General features: G+C 49.1%; 1 protein-coding gene across 5 annotated transcripts in view; it reads right to left on the bottom strand.

Moving 5' to 3' along the window:
- The window catches only part of TTC39A (tetratricopeptide repeat domain 39A), a 62835-nt gene that overhangs the window by 30305 nt on the left and 20247 nt on the right, over positions 1 to 12283 (bottom strand). For 2 of the 5 annotated variants that reach the window (XM_011973733.1, XM_011973730.1), the window contains exons 1-2: positions 4208 to 4351; positions 3811 to 3915 (exon numbers count right to left, since the gene is read on the bottom strand). In XM_011973733.1, coding sequence (XP_011829123.1) covers positions 3811 to 3915; positions 4208 to 4251 — 149 coding nt within the window. In that variant the 5' untranslated portion in view covers positions 4252 to 4351. Of the gene's footprint in view, positions 1 to 3810; positions 3916 to 4207; positions 4352 to 12046; positions 12211 to 12283 lie in introns of those variants that run through there. The other 3 variants (XM_011973732.1, XM_011973731.1, XM_011973734.1) reach the window with 2 other exon arrangements.

The raw sequence follows: 12283 nt of genomic DNA on the forward strand, positions 1-12283 counted from the left end.
AGAAAGAAAGAAAGAAAGAGAGAGAGAAGGAAAGAAGGAAAGAAAAGAAAGAAAAAAGAAAGAAAGGATCCTTTTCTGGAATAAGGCAGGGGCTAAGAAACAGATGCTGCACTGCTTCCCACGTGAGGTAACAGGTGGCTCCATGGGAAGACTGGATTCCTGGAGTGTCTCTGTTAGGACGAGGGTTTCCTCTGGGGGTCCTGAGAGCTACAGGACTCCTGTTAGAATGCCCTCCTGAGGTGAGGGGGCCATAGAGGGAAAAGCCCTTTCAGGGACCTTGTGGCAGGGACAGCTCGAGGACCCAGGCGCAGCCACAGCCTTTGGTTTTAATATTTTCTCCAGTGTTTTGACTCCCTTCTGTTGGCCCCAAGTCTACAGGACAGTTTAGAGTAGGCTGAGGCATGACCTTATCGGGGGTTCAGTGGGTGAGGAGAAGGGCCAGTGTCTGTGCTTGGGGTATGGGACAGGCTGAGCAGCTGTGTTCTGGGTAGCTGGTTTCCAGTGCAGGAGGGTGGCTATGGTCTGGGGTCCAGGCTTGAGTGAGCAACAGGAAATGACTAGGGGAGAAGCAGGAGCTGGGGAGCCTTCCAAGAAAACTGAGAGGGGAACCTGGACATTCTAAGACAGAGCAAGCTGCAGCTGGGCCTGCCTCAGGCCATGGCCACACTCTTGCTGCAGGCCCTGACCCACCCAGCCTGACCCCCTCAAGCCAGGTTCCCTCAGAGGGTGGGAGTGAGGTGTGGACACTGCCCCATGCCCTGGAACACTCACCCCACCCCAAAAGTTGGGCCACTGACCCTAGAGGGAGAAAGATGGGTCCATCATGTCTACAGAAACTGAACAGGTCAGGCCTGGGGACTTGTGGAAACCAGTCCCCTGGCCTCAGCATTCACTTTTCCTTGGGGCTTGGGTGCAGGGGACAAGTTGGAGCTGAAAAGAGGCGGACTAGGGGGAGTAGATGGCAGAGATGATTAGACCTCAGCCCCTAGTCTCCCAATTTAGGCGGCTAAGGCTCTCTGTCCAGGCTGAGAAATGGAGGATTCCTCACTGGAGAAGCCAAGTCATCCCGGGTGCTGACATCTGGTGGCCAGGTCATCCAAAGCCAACTCCACCAACTACAAGGCAGCTTGGCACAGACCTCCCGGCTGGCCTTCGCATGAGCTCATTCTTAAACAGGACTAGACAGACAGCCGGGGATGGCTGGGTTTTTGAAGAAAGCACCCCATGAGAACAGAATTCCCCCATTAAACAGACTCCAGGAACACGGAGAAAGCCAAGTTATGCAGGAAAAGAATGAAATATTTTAAACAGAAATAATATTCTGTGACAATAACAATAAATACTTTATTAGATACTTAATACATGCCAGGCATTGTCCTAAGGGCCTCATATTCCAAATATAGATATAAAGAAGTTGGTACACCATAAACCAAGAAGAAGATGTTTTAGGGAAAAAAGAACATTCAGAGAATAAAGAATGCCAGGAAATTAATCATATGATTACAGAGATAAAGAAGTCAACAGCAGGAATTAATGAGAAGGGTGAGGAAATCTTCCAAAAATCAGACGGAAAAAAAAGATAAAGCAATGGGAAAAACAAGAGGGAGAGGGAAGAGGCTCAGAAGAGGACTGACCTAGGAGGTCCAAAAGGCACGTTAAAGAAAGCCCAGGAAAGGGAAATAAGATGGAACTATCGTACAAGAGCATTGCCCAGAACTGAGAGCCCGCATAACAATCCAGAATAAAAAAGACTTCATTGCCACACATCGCGGTAAAATTCCAGATTTTCAGAAATACAAGAGCCAATCCTAAACCTTTCTGGAGAAGGAGTAAGTAAGAAGAATTAGGGTTCTCACAGCTACAGTAAATGCTAGAACACTGAAGCAAGGTATTCAAAATTCTTAGGGAAAAAAATATATTTATACAAGTCTTTCTTAGGAAATTTCTTTTTTTTTTTTTGCCCCCAGACAGAGTCTCACTCTGTCACCTAGGCTGGAGTACAATGGAGCAATCTCTGCTCACTGCAACCTCCACCTCCTGAATTCAAGCGATCCTCCTGCCTCAGCCTCCCAACTAGCTGGCATTACAGGCACTCACCGCCATGCCCAGCTAATCTTTGTATTTTTAGTAGCGACGAGGTTTCACCACGTTGGCCAGGCTGGTCTTGAACTTCTGACTTCAAATGATCCACCCACCTCAGCCTCCCAAAGTGCTGGGATTACAGGCATGAGCCACTGCACCCAGCCTTTCTTAGGAAATTTCTTTTTTTTTTTTTTTCCCCAGACACAGTCTCACTTTGTCACCTAGGCTGGAGTGCAATGGAGCAATCTCTGCTCACTGCAACCTCCACCTCCTGAATTCAAGCGATCCTCCTGCCTCAGCCTCCCAAGTAGCTGGCATTATAGGCACTCACCGCCATGCCCAGCTAATCTTTGTATTTTTAGTAGCGACGAGGTTTCACCACGTTGGCCAGGCTGGTCTTGAACTTCTGACCTCAAATGATCCACCCACCTCAGCCTCCCAAAGTGCTGGGATTACAGGCATGAGCCACTGCGCTCAGCCTTTCTTAGGAAATTTCTATGGGACATTCCCTGGCAAACGAGGGGGACACAAGAGAAAAGACCTGGAATCAAAGAAGCAGGAGAAATGCAAAGGAGCTCTAGGAAACAGCCAGGAGGAGCCAGAAGACATGTCTGTCCTCCCAAGGATAGGTTTCCAGGAAAATGAGGGGGGTACTGAGTGCTTACTTGATAGATTTCAGCATTTTGGGAAAAACTCATGATAGGATGATCTGATGGGAGTGGTTACAAAGACTTAAGGATAAATGTTTAGCAAATTAGGAAAATGGGAAAAGCAAGAAAATTATTAACTCTAGAAGGAAACAGTCTCACACATGATTTTCTTTGCAATGAGCATTAATCAAAAAGGTATAGTAAGGTAAACATTGCTTATTTCTTTCTTTTCTTTTTTTCTTTTTTTTTTTTTTTTTGAGACAGAGTCTGGCTCTGTCGTCCAGGCTGGAGTGCAGTGGCGCGATCTCGGCTCACTGCAAGCTCCGCCTCCTGGGTTCATGCCATTCTCCTGCCTCAGCCTCCTGAGTAGCTGGGACTACAGACACACACCACCACACCCAGCTAATTTTTTATATTTTTGGTAGAGATGGGGTTTCACCATGTTAGCCAGGCTGGTCTTCAACTCCTGACCTCAAGTGATTTGCCCGCCTTGGCCTCCCAAACTGCTGGGATTATAGGCGTGAGCCACCACGCCCAGCCCAATAAATGTTTTAAAGTGGTAAGAAAGAGTGAGTTTTATGGTATCTGAATTATATCTCAATTTTTAAAACTGAGAAAAAGTGATAAGTAAAGAAAAAGGAGTATATGCACATTATTGATTTGTATTTACAGAAACATGGCCGTGAGCATTCAAGGAAATGGTCAAGGGAGCAGCCCTCTTTATTGCCCTAAAACACCCAGGAAAGCAGGCAACCTAGTCTTTAGTGCTTTGGGGAAAAATAAACAAAGGGTCGTGTGAGAGCTGGCAAGGAAGAAACTCCTTATGCGGGAACACATAAGGAAGTGTGAAGAACCCTCAAGAGCCTGAGGAGAAGCAAGTCACAGTGACCTTGGAGAGGGCCTGGATACACGCAGGCTGTGGAATGGAGCCTGAGCCATCTTTATGGGACTTGTCAGAGGTCCTGGTGACCCAGAAAGCCAAAGGCATTTAGTTACACAGAGTTCCTCTCATACAAGACCTCTGGTTCTCCCTGACCGTCAAGCACACCCCCTACCCCAACCGGGGCTTGAGCCTCACCTGGGTTTGAGGTAGCTGAGTGCTTCTGAGAACTGGTTGGTGAGGAAAAGGTCCAGGGCGGTCATGCACTGGTCCAGGGCCTCGTGGAGGCTGCTCTCAGGAGTCCTGGGGGAAGAGATGCGGGGCATGACACAGGGGCCCTCCAGCCCTCCAGCCTCTCCTGACTGGGACAGAGCCTCACAGGGCCTACTCGGTCTCCCTGGCCAGCCTTGGGTGCCTGTCACGAGCTCCTCCAGGCTGCCACTCTGTAGTGAGACGCAGAAACAATTCGGACCCACCTCTTGGTGTTCCCAAGGGTGGGAGGGGGAGCAGAAGGGAATGTCATCTGAGATCTGACGGAGGTGGGGGAGGAGCCAAGGGCAAGGAGCAAAGACGCCTCAGGAATAAATGATCTTACCCTCCACAAGGGTAAAGGGAGTCTTTGTGGCCCTTCTGACCCATTGGGCTCTGCTGCCCCCCGGGGGGGTGCAGCCCACCCACTAAATCCCACAGCCCCTTTTTCCCTCCTCCTTCTCCAGGCCTCTTCCCTCCCCCAGGCCTGGACTCTAGAATCCCAGACGTTGTCACAATGGGCTTCGAGGGTCAGCAGCCCCATACGAGAGGCCCAGGGACTTTCAAATTCACTTTGCCAGTGGCTCCTCCAGAATACCTGAACCCTTTCCAGTCCTTACGTTTCTCTGTAGCTTTTACTACCCTCTGACATGATATGTTTTTCTTATTTTTGTGTTTATTGTCTGTCTCCCTCCACTAAACTATAAACTTCCAGGAAGCAAGAATCTTTAACTGCTGTATCCCCAGCACCTAGTATCCGGGACAAAATGGCTTTTAATAAATATCTGTTAAGTGAATGAATGAATGAATGAATGAAGAGTCTAAGGCTAGGAAAGCAAACCCCTGACTTTTCTGGGTCTCAGCTTTCCCATACAAAAATGCGAGATGGAACTAAGAGATCCCAGAACCCTGTCTATTTGATGTTTTGATAATGCCTTTTCTCAAGGGGCCTCCTTTGAATGAAAGAATGTTCCAGAAAGGGGCCTGATGCTCTCCCTGAAGGGAAGTCCTATTTCCCAAAAGTTAGTTAAAAGAAATTCCCTTTCCACTAGGTAACTCCTACATATACCTTAAGGCCCAGCTCTAAAGTCTCCTGCTCTGAGATGCATCAGCAGATCTTCCCAGGCAAACTGAAACATGCCTTTTTCAAAACTGAACTCCTGTTCATTCTCCCAAATCTGTTCTCCCCTAGTCTTTGCCTTTCTTTTTTTTTTTTTTTTTTTGGTAGATATGGGATCTCACCATGTTGCCCAGGCTGGTCTCAATGAACTCCTGGGTTCAAGTGATCCTCTTGCCTCAGCCTCCCAAAGTGTTAGGATTACATGCGTGAGACACCATGCCTGTCTGCCATTTTAATAAGCAACACTCCTCTACCCAATTCCTCAAGCCAAAAATCTGATAATCATCTTTGCCACATCCCTTCTCTGGCCTCTGCATCCCCTCCATCACTAAACCCCATCAATTCTACTTCTTAACTTTTTTTTTTTCTTTTAAGAATTTTTACAGAGATGGGGTCTCATATGTTGCCCAGGCTGGTCTCGAACTCCTGGGTTCAAGTGATCCTCCCACCTCATCCTCCCAAAGTGCTGGGATTACAGGTATAAGCCACAGACTACTTCCTAACATCTCTCAATCAACCCCTTCTATGCCCAATACCTTCTGGTCCAGGCCAGCACCATCTTTACCCAGGTCTGTCGGAACACTCTCCATTCCACTCTTTCCACCTTCTTCTCTCTTCTCTGTTAGACCTTTATATTCCATATTTCACGTCTCTTAACTAACTTCCATACTATCTCTTGGACCCTCTGTTAGATCCTGAGTAATTTCTTTCATTTCACCAGCTCTCTCAATCATTAGGTGTGTCTGCCCTGCTACTTATCCTGTCTACTGAATTTTTCATTTCAATGATTGTATTTTTCATTTTGTGAAATTCCACTTGGTTCTTTTTCAAATCTTAGTTATTTGGGGTAGTATTATGTTCCCTGCCTCAAGTCCATCTTCAATTCGTTTATACATTTTAAACATGATTATTTATTCTATATCTCATAATTCCAGCATTTTAGACTACCAGGGAAACTAATTCTGCTCTTTTTTGTTTCTGGAGCCTGCTGCTCACACTGGCTTATTTCCCTGTGTGTTTTGCAATCATATTACAAATTCACATTTGAGAGATCCAAAGGGACAGTGGGATTGCTCCAGGAAGGATTTTTCATTTACTTTGGCCAGGTTCCCGGGGGAACTACCACCCTGAGACCATTTAAGTTACTTTTTTAAGTTTATGGTTTCCAGGACCACAAAGGTAGTGGTGTGCCATCAAACCCAAAGTTTGTGTGATGGCAGACCAGTATTTACAATTCTTTAGGGAGTCTTTTTTCCCCACCGGAAATGCTGTCTCCCTTTGCTGGTGGGGGCGGACCTTTCTTCTAGCCAATCTTCCTATTCACTGAGGCTGCAGCCCTCGGAGGGTCCCAGATTTATGTGTTGAGTCGGGGGATGCCAAGTTCCAACTCCTCAAACTGTAACTGTGTAGGCCCAAGACCTTCTTTCCCATCTGTTGAGTGGCCATTGAAACTCCTGGCTTTAGATTTCTGAAATGTGTAAACAGCCTAAGGTTGCCGTGGCTTCATCTTGTTTGCCAGCCTGACTTCAGTTCTCTCTTCACTCTTGGCTGGAGGGTTTCTGTTACTTCTGTGAGAGCTCAAGAATGTACTTAATTATTATTTTTACTTATTTATTTTTTGAGGACAGGGTGTCACTCTGTTGCCCAGACTGGAGAGCAGTGGTGTGATCTCAGCTCACGGCAATCTCCTCCTCCCAGGTTCAAGCTATTCTCCTGCCTCAGCCTCCCAAGTAGCTGGGATGACAGGCACCCACGACCACGCCCAACTAATTTTTTGTATTTTCAGTAGAGACAAGGTTTCACCATGTTGGCCAGGCTGGTATCAAACTCCTGACCTCGGGTAATCCACCTGCCTTGGCCTCCCAAAGTGCTGGGATCACAGGCGTGAGCCACTGCACCTGGCCAGGAATGTACTTTAAAGGATGTTTGTTGTAACTCATCCCAGCCTCTAGGTAGTTTCTTTGAGAGAGAACATTGGAAGCATTATTTCCCCTAACCTGTCTCTCCCATAATCACCAAAGATACGTCTTTAAAACCAAAATCTGGCTGGGTGCGGTGGTTCACGCCTGTAATCCCAGCACTTTTGGAGGTCGAGGCAGGTGGATCACCTGAGGTCAGGAGTTCGAGACCAGCCTGACCAACACGGAGAAACCCCGTCTCTACTAAAAATACAATATTAGCCGGGCGTAGTGGCACATGCCTGTAATCCCAGCTACTCAGGAGGCTGAGGCAGGAGAATCGCTTGAACCTGGGAGGTGGAGGTTGCGGTGAGCAGAGATCGCGCCATTGCACTCTAGCCCCGGCAAGAGCAAAATTCCATCTTAAAAAAAAACAAAAAACAAATCTAACCATGTCACTTCTGGACTTAAAATCCTTCCCTGGCTTCCCATTGCTCTTAGGGTAAAGGCCAAGTTCCTTTCCATGGCCTAAAAGGCCCCACCTGATGCTGCCCCTGCCCCTCTCTTCAGAGGCTGGGACGGGGTCTGTCTGTGTGCCCAGGGCATAGCCTAGTGACTGGTGTTCAAGCCATTCATCTCTGTTGGATGAATCAACGAAGCAGCAGTGAGCATCTACTGCCCGGGTGTTTAACTGGCATTCTCTCTAATTGCTCTCAAAATGCCCTGTGAAAAGGATTATTACCCCCCCACACCTACATACCATTGCAGATGGGGAAACTGAGGCACAGAGGACAGGTAACTTGGCTAAGGTCACACATCCAAGCATGCGTTCTAACCCAAGTTTCTGCCTGAGCCAGTGCCCATCAGCTCAGCCCCAGGAAGTCAAGCCCATTGTTGTGGTTTATGGCAACCACTAAACAATTTCAGAGCCAAGAGCCTGCCTCCCATTTCTGCACACACACGCACCCCTTATCACCTCCATCCCCCACCGAGGGAGAGGTCCCATCTGCTTGGTCTACCTGGAGAGAAAGATCCAGGCCGGATGGACAGTCAGTGCAGAGGGGCACAGTCCTTCCCTCGGCAGCCCCGGCACCTCTTCTGCTTAACTGGGATGAGGCTGTCTGCGGTGACCTCCCCCAGACTAGGGGTAAGCTGAGCCCTGGGCTGATTTCCTCCCTCCTTCCCTATCACAAGCACCCACGAATCTCATGCTCTAGGCTATGCATAGGACTGGGCTCTGGGGACACAGAGTGGACACAGATCTAGGGCTGCCTCTTCAGGAGCTCACAGCCTACAGGAGACAGATGCAGACAGGGCAGCGACCGCCACAGTGCTCAGGGCTGTGATAATGGGAATCACTGGGGGCCAAAGGGGCCCAGAAGACACCTCTAACTCAGCCTGGGGCACTGAGGAGGCTGAGTGGAAGGAGGATGGCATCATGGAAGGAGGATGGCATCAAGGAAAATGCCATCAAACTGAGAACAAGATGGAGAAAGAAGTCTAAGAAGGGGAAACAGCACACACACAGGGTTGGAGGCATGACATCACAGTTAGGAGGTACAAGCGTTCTGGAAGGGCTTAGAAGACAGAGGCTCTGGAAGGCCAGCTAAATGGAGGGGTGAGGCTGAGGAGGCTAGAGAGCTCAGGAAGGCTGGAGACACATGCCCCATTTGACTTAATAATAGCATTAACAACCACCATTGCCACAAAGAGATTACCACTTCAAGTTATCTAAATTGATGACTGCATTATTTCACTCAGTCCTGTCAGCAGGCACCCTTATCTGCCTCTGACAGATAAGGCAGGGACAGGCAGTGAAGACAGGTACGCAGTCAGGCTCCTCTCAGGAGCCTGGGAGAAGACAAAAATGCATTCTGTGGAAGCAACAGCGCCAAACCTTTCCCCTCACCTGACTGAGACTGAGGCCCCCATTTCTCCACAGGCTGCCCCTTCGTCTCCAAGACCTTTCTTTCCCCAGGACACCTTGCCTGGCCCAGGTAACATCTATCTATTCCTGCGCTGATGGTGGCCTCTCCACTGTGTGTTGGGGAACCGAGGAGAGGGATGGGGAGAAGAGGTGCTGGGCTGGATGGAGCAGAACTGGTGACCAATGCCAAGAGCTCTGGCACAGTGGTGGCAGCTCTCTCATTCAGATCCCACCCACACTTGAGGCCCGAATGAGAAGGGAGCTAGGGGGTGGGAGGGGGTGTCAGGTAGCCCAGAGCCACCCCCACTGTCCCCTCCCCTCCCACTTCTCTACTATAGTTGGCTTGTACTACTTCTTCTGTGCCAATGGGCAGGTTTGGGTAGAGCTGGGAGACCCTCAGTTCCCACTGAGAACAGAAAATCCTCCTACCTCCATCCCAGTCAGGGTGAGGTAGGTGTGGGGTGGGTGAGGCGGCGCAGCGGTCGCTCAGGAACCAACTGCAGTCAGAGCTGGATTTTAATCCCTGCTCCAGCACCGAGGGGAACTTTGGCTCAATGAGTAAAATAATCTGTCCATGGGGATCTGTTGCTTCCGAAGTGATCTTTCTAAATGGCAAAAATGATTGTGACTCTCCTTCCAAAAAGTCTCCCTTAGCTGCACATAAATGTGTCACAGAGTGATGTAGCATGACCTAATGCAGTGTGGCCTGCAAGAGTTCTGAAAGCAGACAACCCTAGACCCAAGCTGTAGCTATTATTTGCTGGATAACCTTGGGAATGTTCCATGCCCTCTATGAGCCTCTGTTTCCTCATCAAGGAAATGCGAATGACAGTACTTACCTCCCACGGTTTTTGTGAAGAACGACTAAGACTATGGAAAGCACAAGAGTACTCAGAAAATGTGAGTAATTATTATTTTTTCTAAAATTATGTATTGCCATCTTTTTTTTTTTTTTTTTGAGAGAGGCTCACTGCAACCTCTGCCTCCCGGGTTCAAGAGATTTTCTTGCCTCAGCCTCCCGAGTAGCTGGGATTACAGGTGTGTGCCACCATGCCCAGCTAATTTTTGTATTTTTAGTAGAGATGGGGTTTCATCATGTTGGCCAGGCTGTCTCAAACTCCTGACCTCAGGTGATCCGCCTGCCTGGGCCTCCCACAGTGCTGGGATTATAGGCGTGAGCCACTGCACGCAGCCTTACCATCATTTCTTGATTAAGTAGCACTGACTTCATAAAGAAACTAAATAACTTTAAAAGATTGAGTGGGCCAGGCACGGTGGCTCACACCTGTAATCCCAGCACTTCAGGAGGCCAAGGCAGGAGGATCGCTTTAACCCAGTAGTTTGAGACCAGCCTGGGCAACAAAGTGAGATTCTATCTCTATTTCATTTCATTTCATTTCCTTTCATTTCAGATCGAGTGCACATATCCAACAACCCAGTAATTCCACTACTAGGGGCCACCCTCGTGAAACACATGTGCAAAGGACAATCGTACAAGAATATTCACTGTCAAGACACTAGGAACATCTCGACATCCATCAAGAAGGATAAATAAACAAACGGAGGTGTCTACATAGGGTGCTGTATCACACGTTAGGGCAAGTGGGACAACAGCTGCAGGATCAAGGCTAAATCTGAGACCTGAAGTTGAGTATGAAAACACAAGCTGCAGCATGACACATGCTATAGGACTCCATTCACAGAAAACTTTGAAGTAAGAACAAACTACATATTTTTAAGATTTACACACATTGAGCAAAAGAATAAAAACAGGGAAATGATAAAACCTAAATTCAGGATGGCAATCAATTCTGGAGAGGGAAGGAGGGAAGAGGTTTCCACAAGACTTTCAAGGGTCTCTACTATGGTTTATATTCTTAAAAAGAATATAAAATAAATGGGGCACAATGTTAATATCTGACAAAGTTGGGTGGCAAGGGTATGTGAGTTCATCTTACTATTTGCTATATTTTTCTGAAGACTTAAAATATTTCATAATTTTTAAAGAGGTAGGGATTTAAGGCTTGATTTGTTCACCAATGACCATCTGGCCCCAGAGCAGGCCTTGCTGAGTGTCTGTTGAGTGAGCGTCTCTGTAGTGAAGGTGAGAATGGTCCTGCTGCGTGCGGCCCTCCTCTGCTCAGACCCCACTAGGATGACCCTAACCAGGGGTGGTGACAGATGGACAGGTGGCTTCAAAGAAGAGTGGGCAGGCATGCAGAGAGGCAGGTACGGTTGCGCATAAGGAAGACCCACCCCCGTGAGAAGAGCAAGCTTGCTGTCCTGAGGCCTGCAGCAGGGCCAGAGGAGCCCAGGGTTGTAGAGGGCACTTAGACAGGGATGTAAGCATATAACGAAGTGGGATGAATGTGGTTTTCAGCCCTGGAGTCTAGACTTCTTTGATAGGTATCTTGCTCCATGCCCTCCTTCTCTCCTGGAAACCACTCTTCTGGACCCAGCAGGGTGGTGGTGCTCCGTCAGGGCTGCGCAGAAGGAACCTACCCAACCTCCAGCTTTACAAAGACTTGGGCCCAGAGCAGGAAAGGAGCAGCCAGTCCCACTTCTCTGTGTTTTCCAAAGGAGGGACCAGAAGTCTAGGAAGTGTAAAGGACTGGCCAAAGTCATACAACAAAGATGATCAAGCTGAAACTCGCCACACAACCCTCTCCCAGGCCAGGGTGTCCCCCAGCAACCCAGCTTCCAAGCCCTGATACAGCCACACACACGCAAGCCCTGTGGAGGCTTCTAGCTGCCAGCTGGCACCAGCCTCGTCACCTCCCTGTTCACGTGTCACGCCTCCGGCCCTTAGCAAATATTGTCACTGGTGGTGAGGCTCCAGGCAGGGTGAGCCCTCCTCCCAGCTCACCTGGGCCAGCTCTCTGCCCAGCAACCTCCCAGCAGTCAGGGCTCCTAGCAGCTGCCCCCTTCCCTGCCCACTGGGGCCCAGGAAAAGCAGAGAGTTGCTGAAGGTCTCCCGACAGTAGTGTCTGTCACTGGCGGGGGTGATCTAGGTAGGGGTCCCATAGGGGTTTCTCAGTGGGATGTGGGTAGGGTTGGGCAGGAGAGCCACGCTGAAGGTGACAGCACTCACTTTTTACTATCCAGGTTCCTGCTGCACCCAATGGGCCCGGCTGGCCCATACCTTAGCCGTTTAAATTCCCCTAATGTCCCTGAAGATGATGGGGTAGGGGGATCTGACAACAGACAGAACTGAGTTCAAATCCCACCCCCAACTCTTACCTCCTGGGTGACCGATGACAAGTCACTTAAGTGCTGTGCCTCAGTTTCCTCATCTGTAACGGGGATGAGAGTAACAGGGCCCACCCCACAGGAGTGAACGCCACGAGGCAGGTGGGGAAGGCTGCTCTGAACGTGTCTGTGACTATAGCTCCGTGAGAAAGTTGGGACCCAGAAGGGGAGTGACCGACCCGGGGTCTCCGCGCCTCCGCCTCCTCGCAGCCCCCCGCCCCCACTCCT

This window comes from Mandrillus leucophaeus, unplaced genomic scaffold (genome assembly GCF_000951045.1).
Source record: "Mandrillus leucophaeus isolate KB7577 unplaced genomic scaffold, Mleu.le_1.0 Scaffold14, whole genome shotgun sequence".
Taxonomy (NCBI): domain Eukaryota; kingdom Metazoa; phylum Chordata; class Mammalia; order Primates; family Cercopithecidae; genus Mandrillus; species Mandrillus leucophaeus.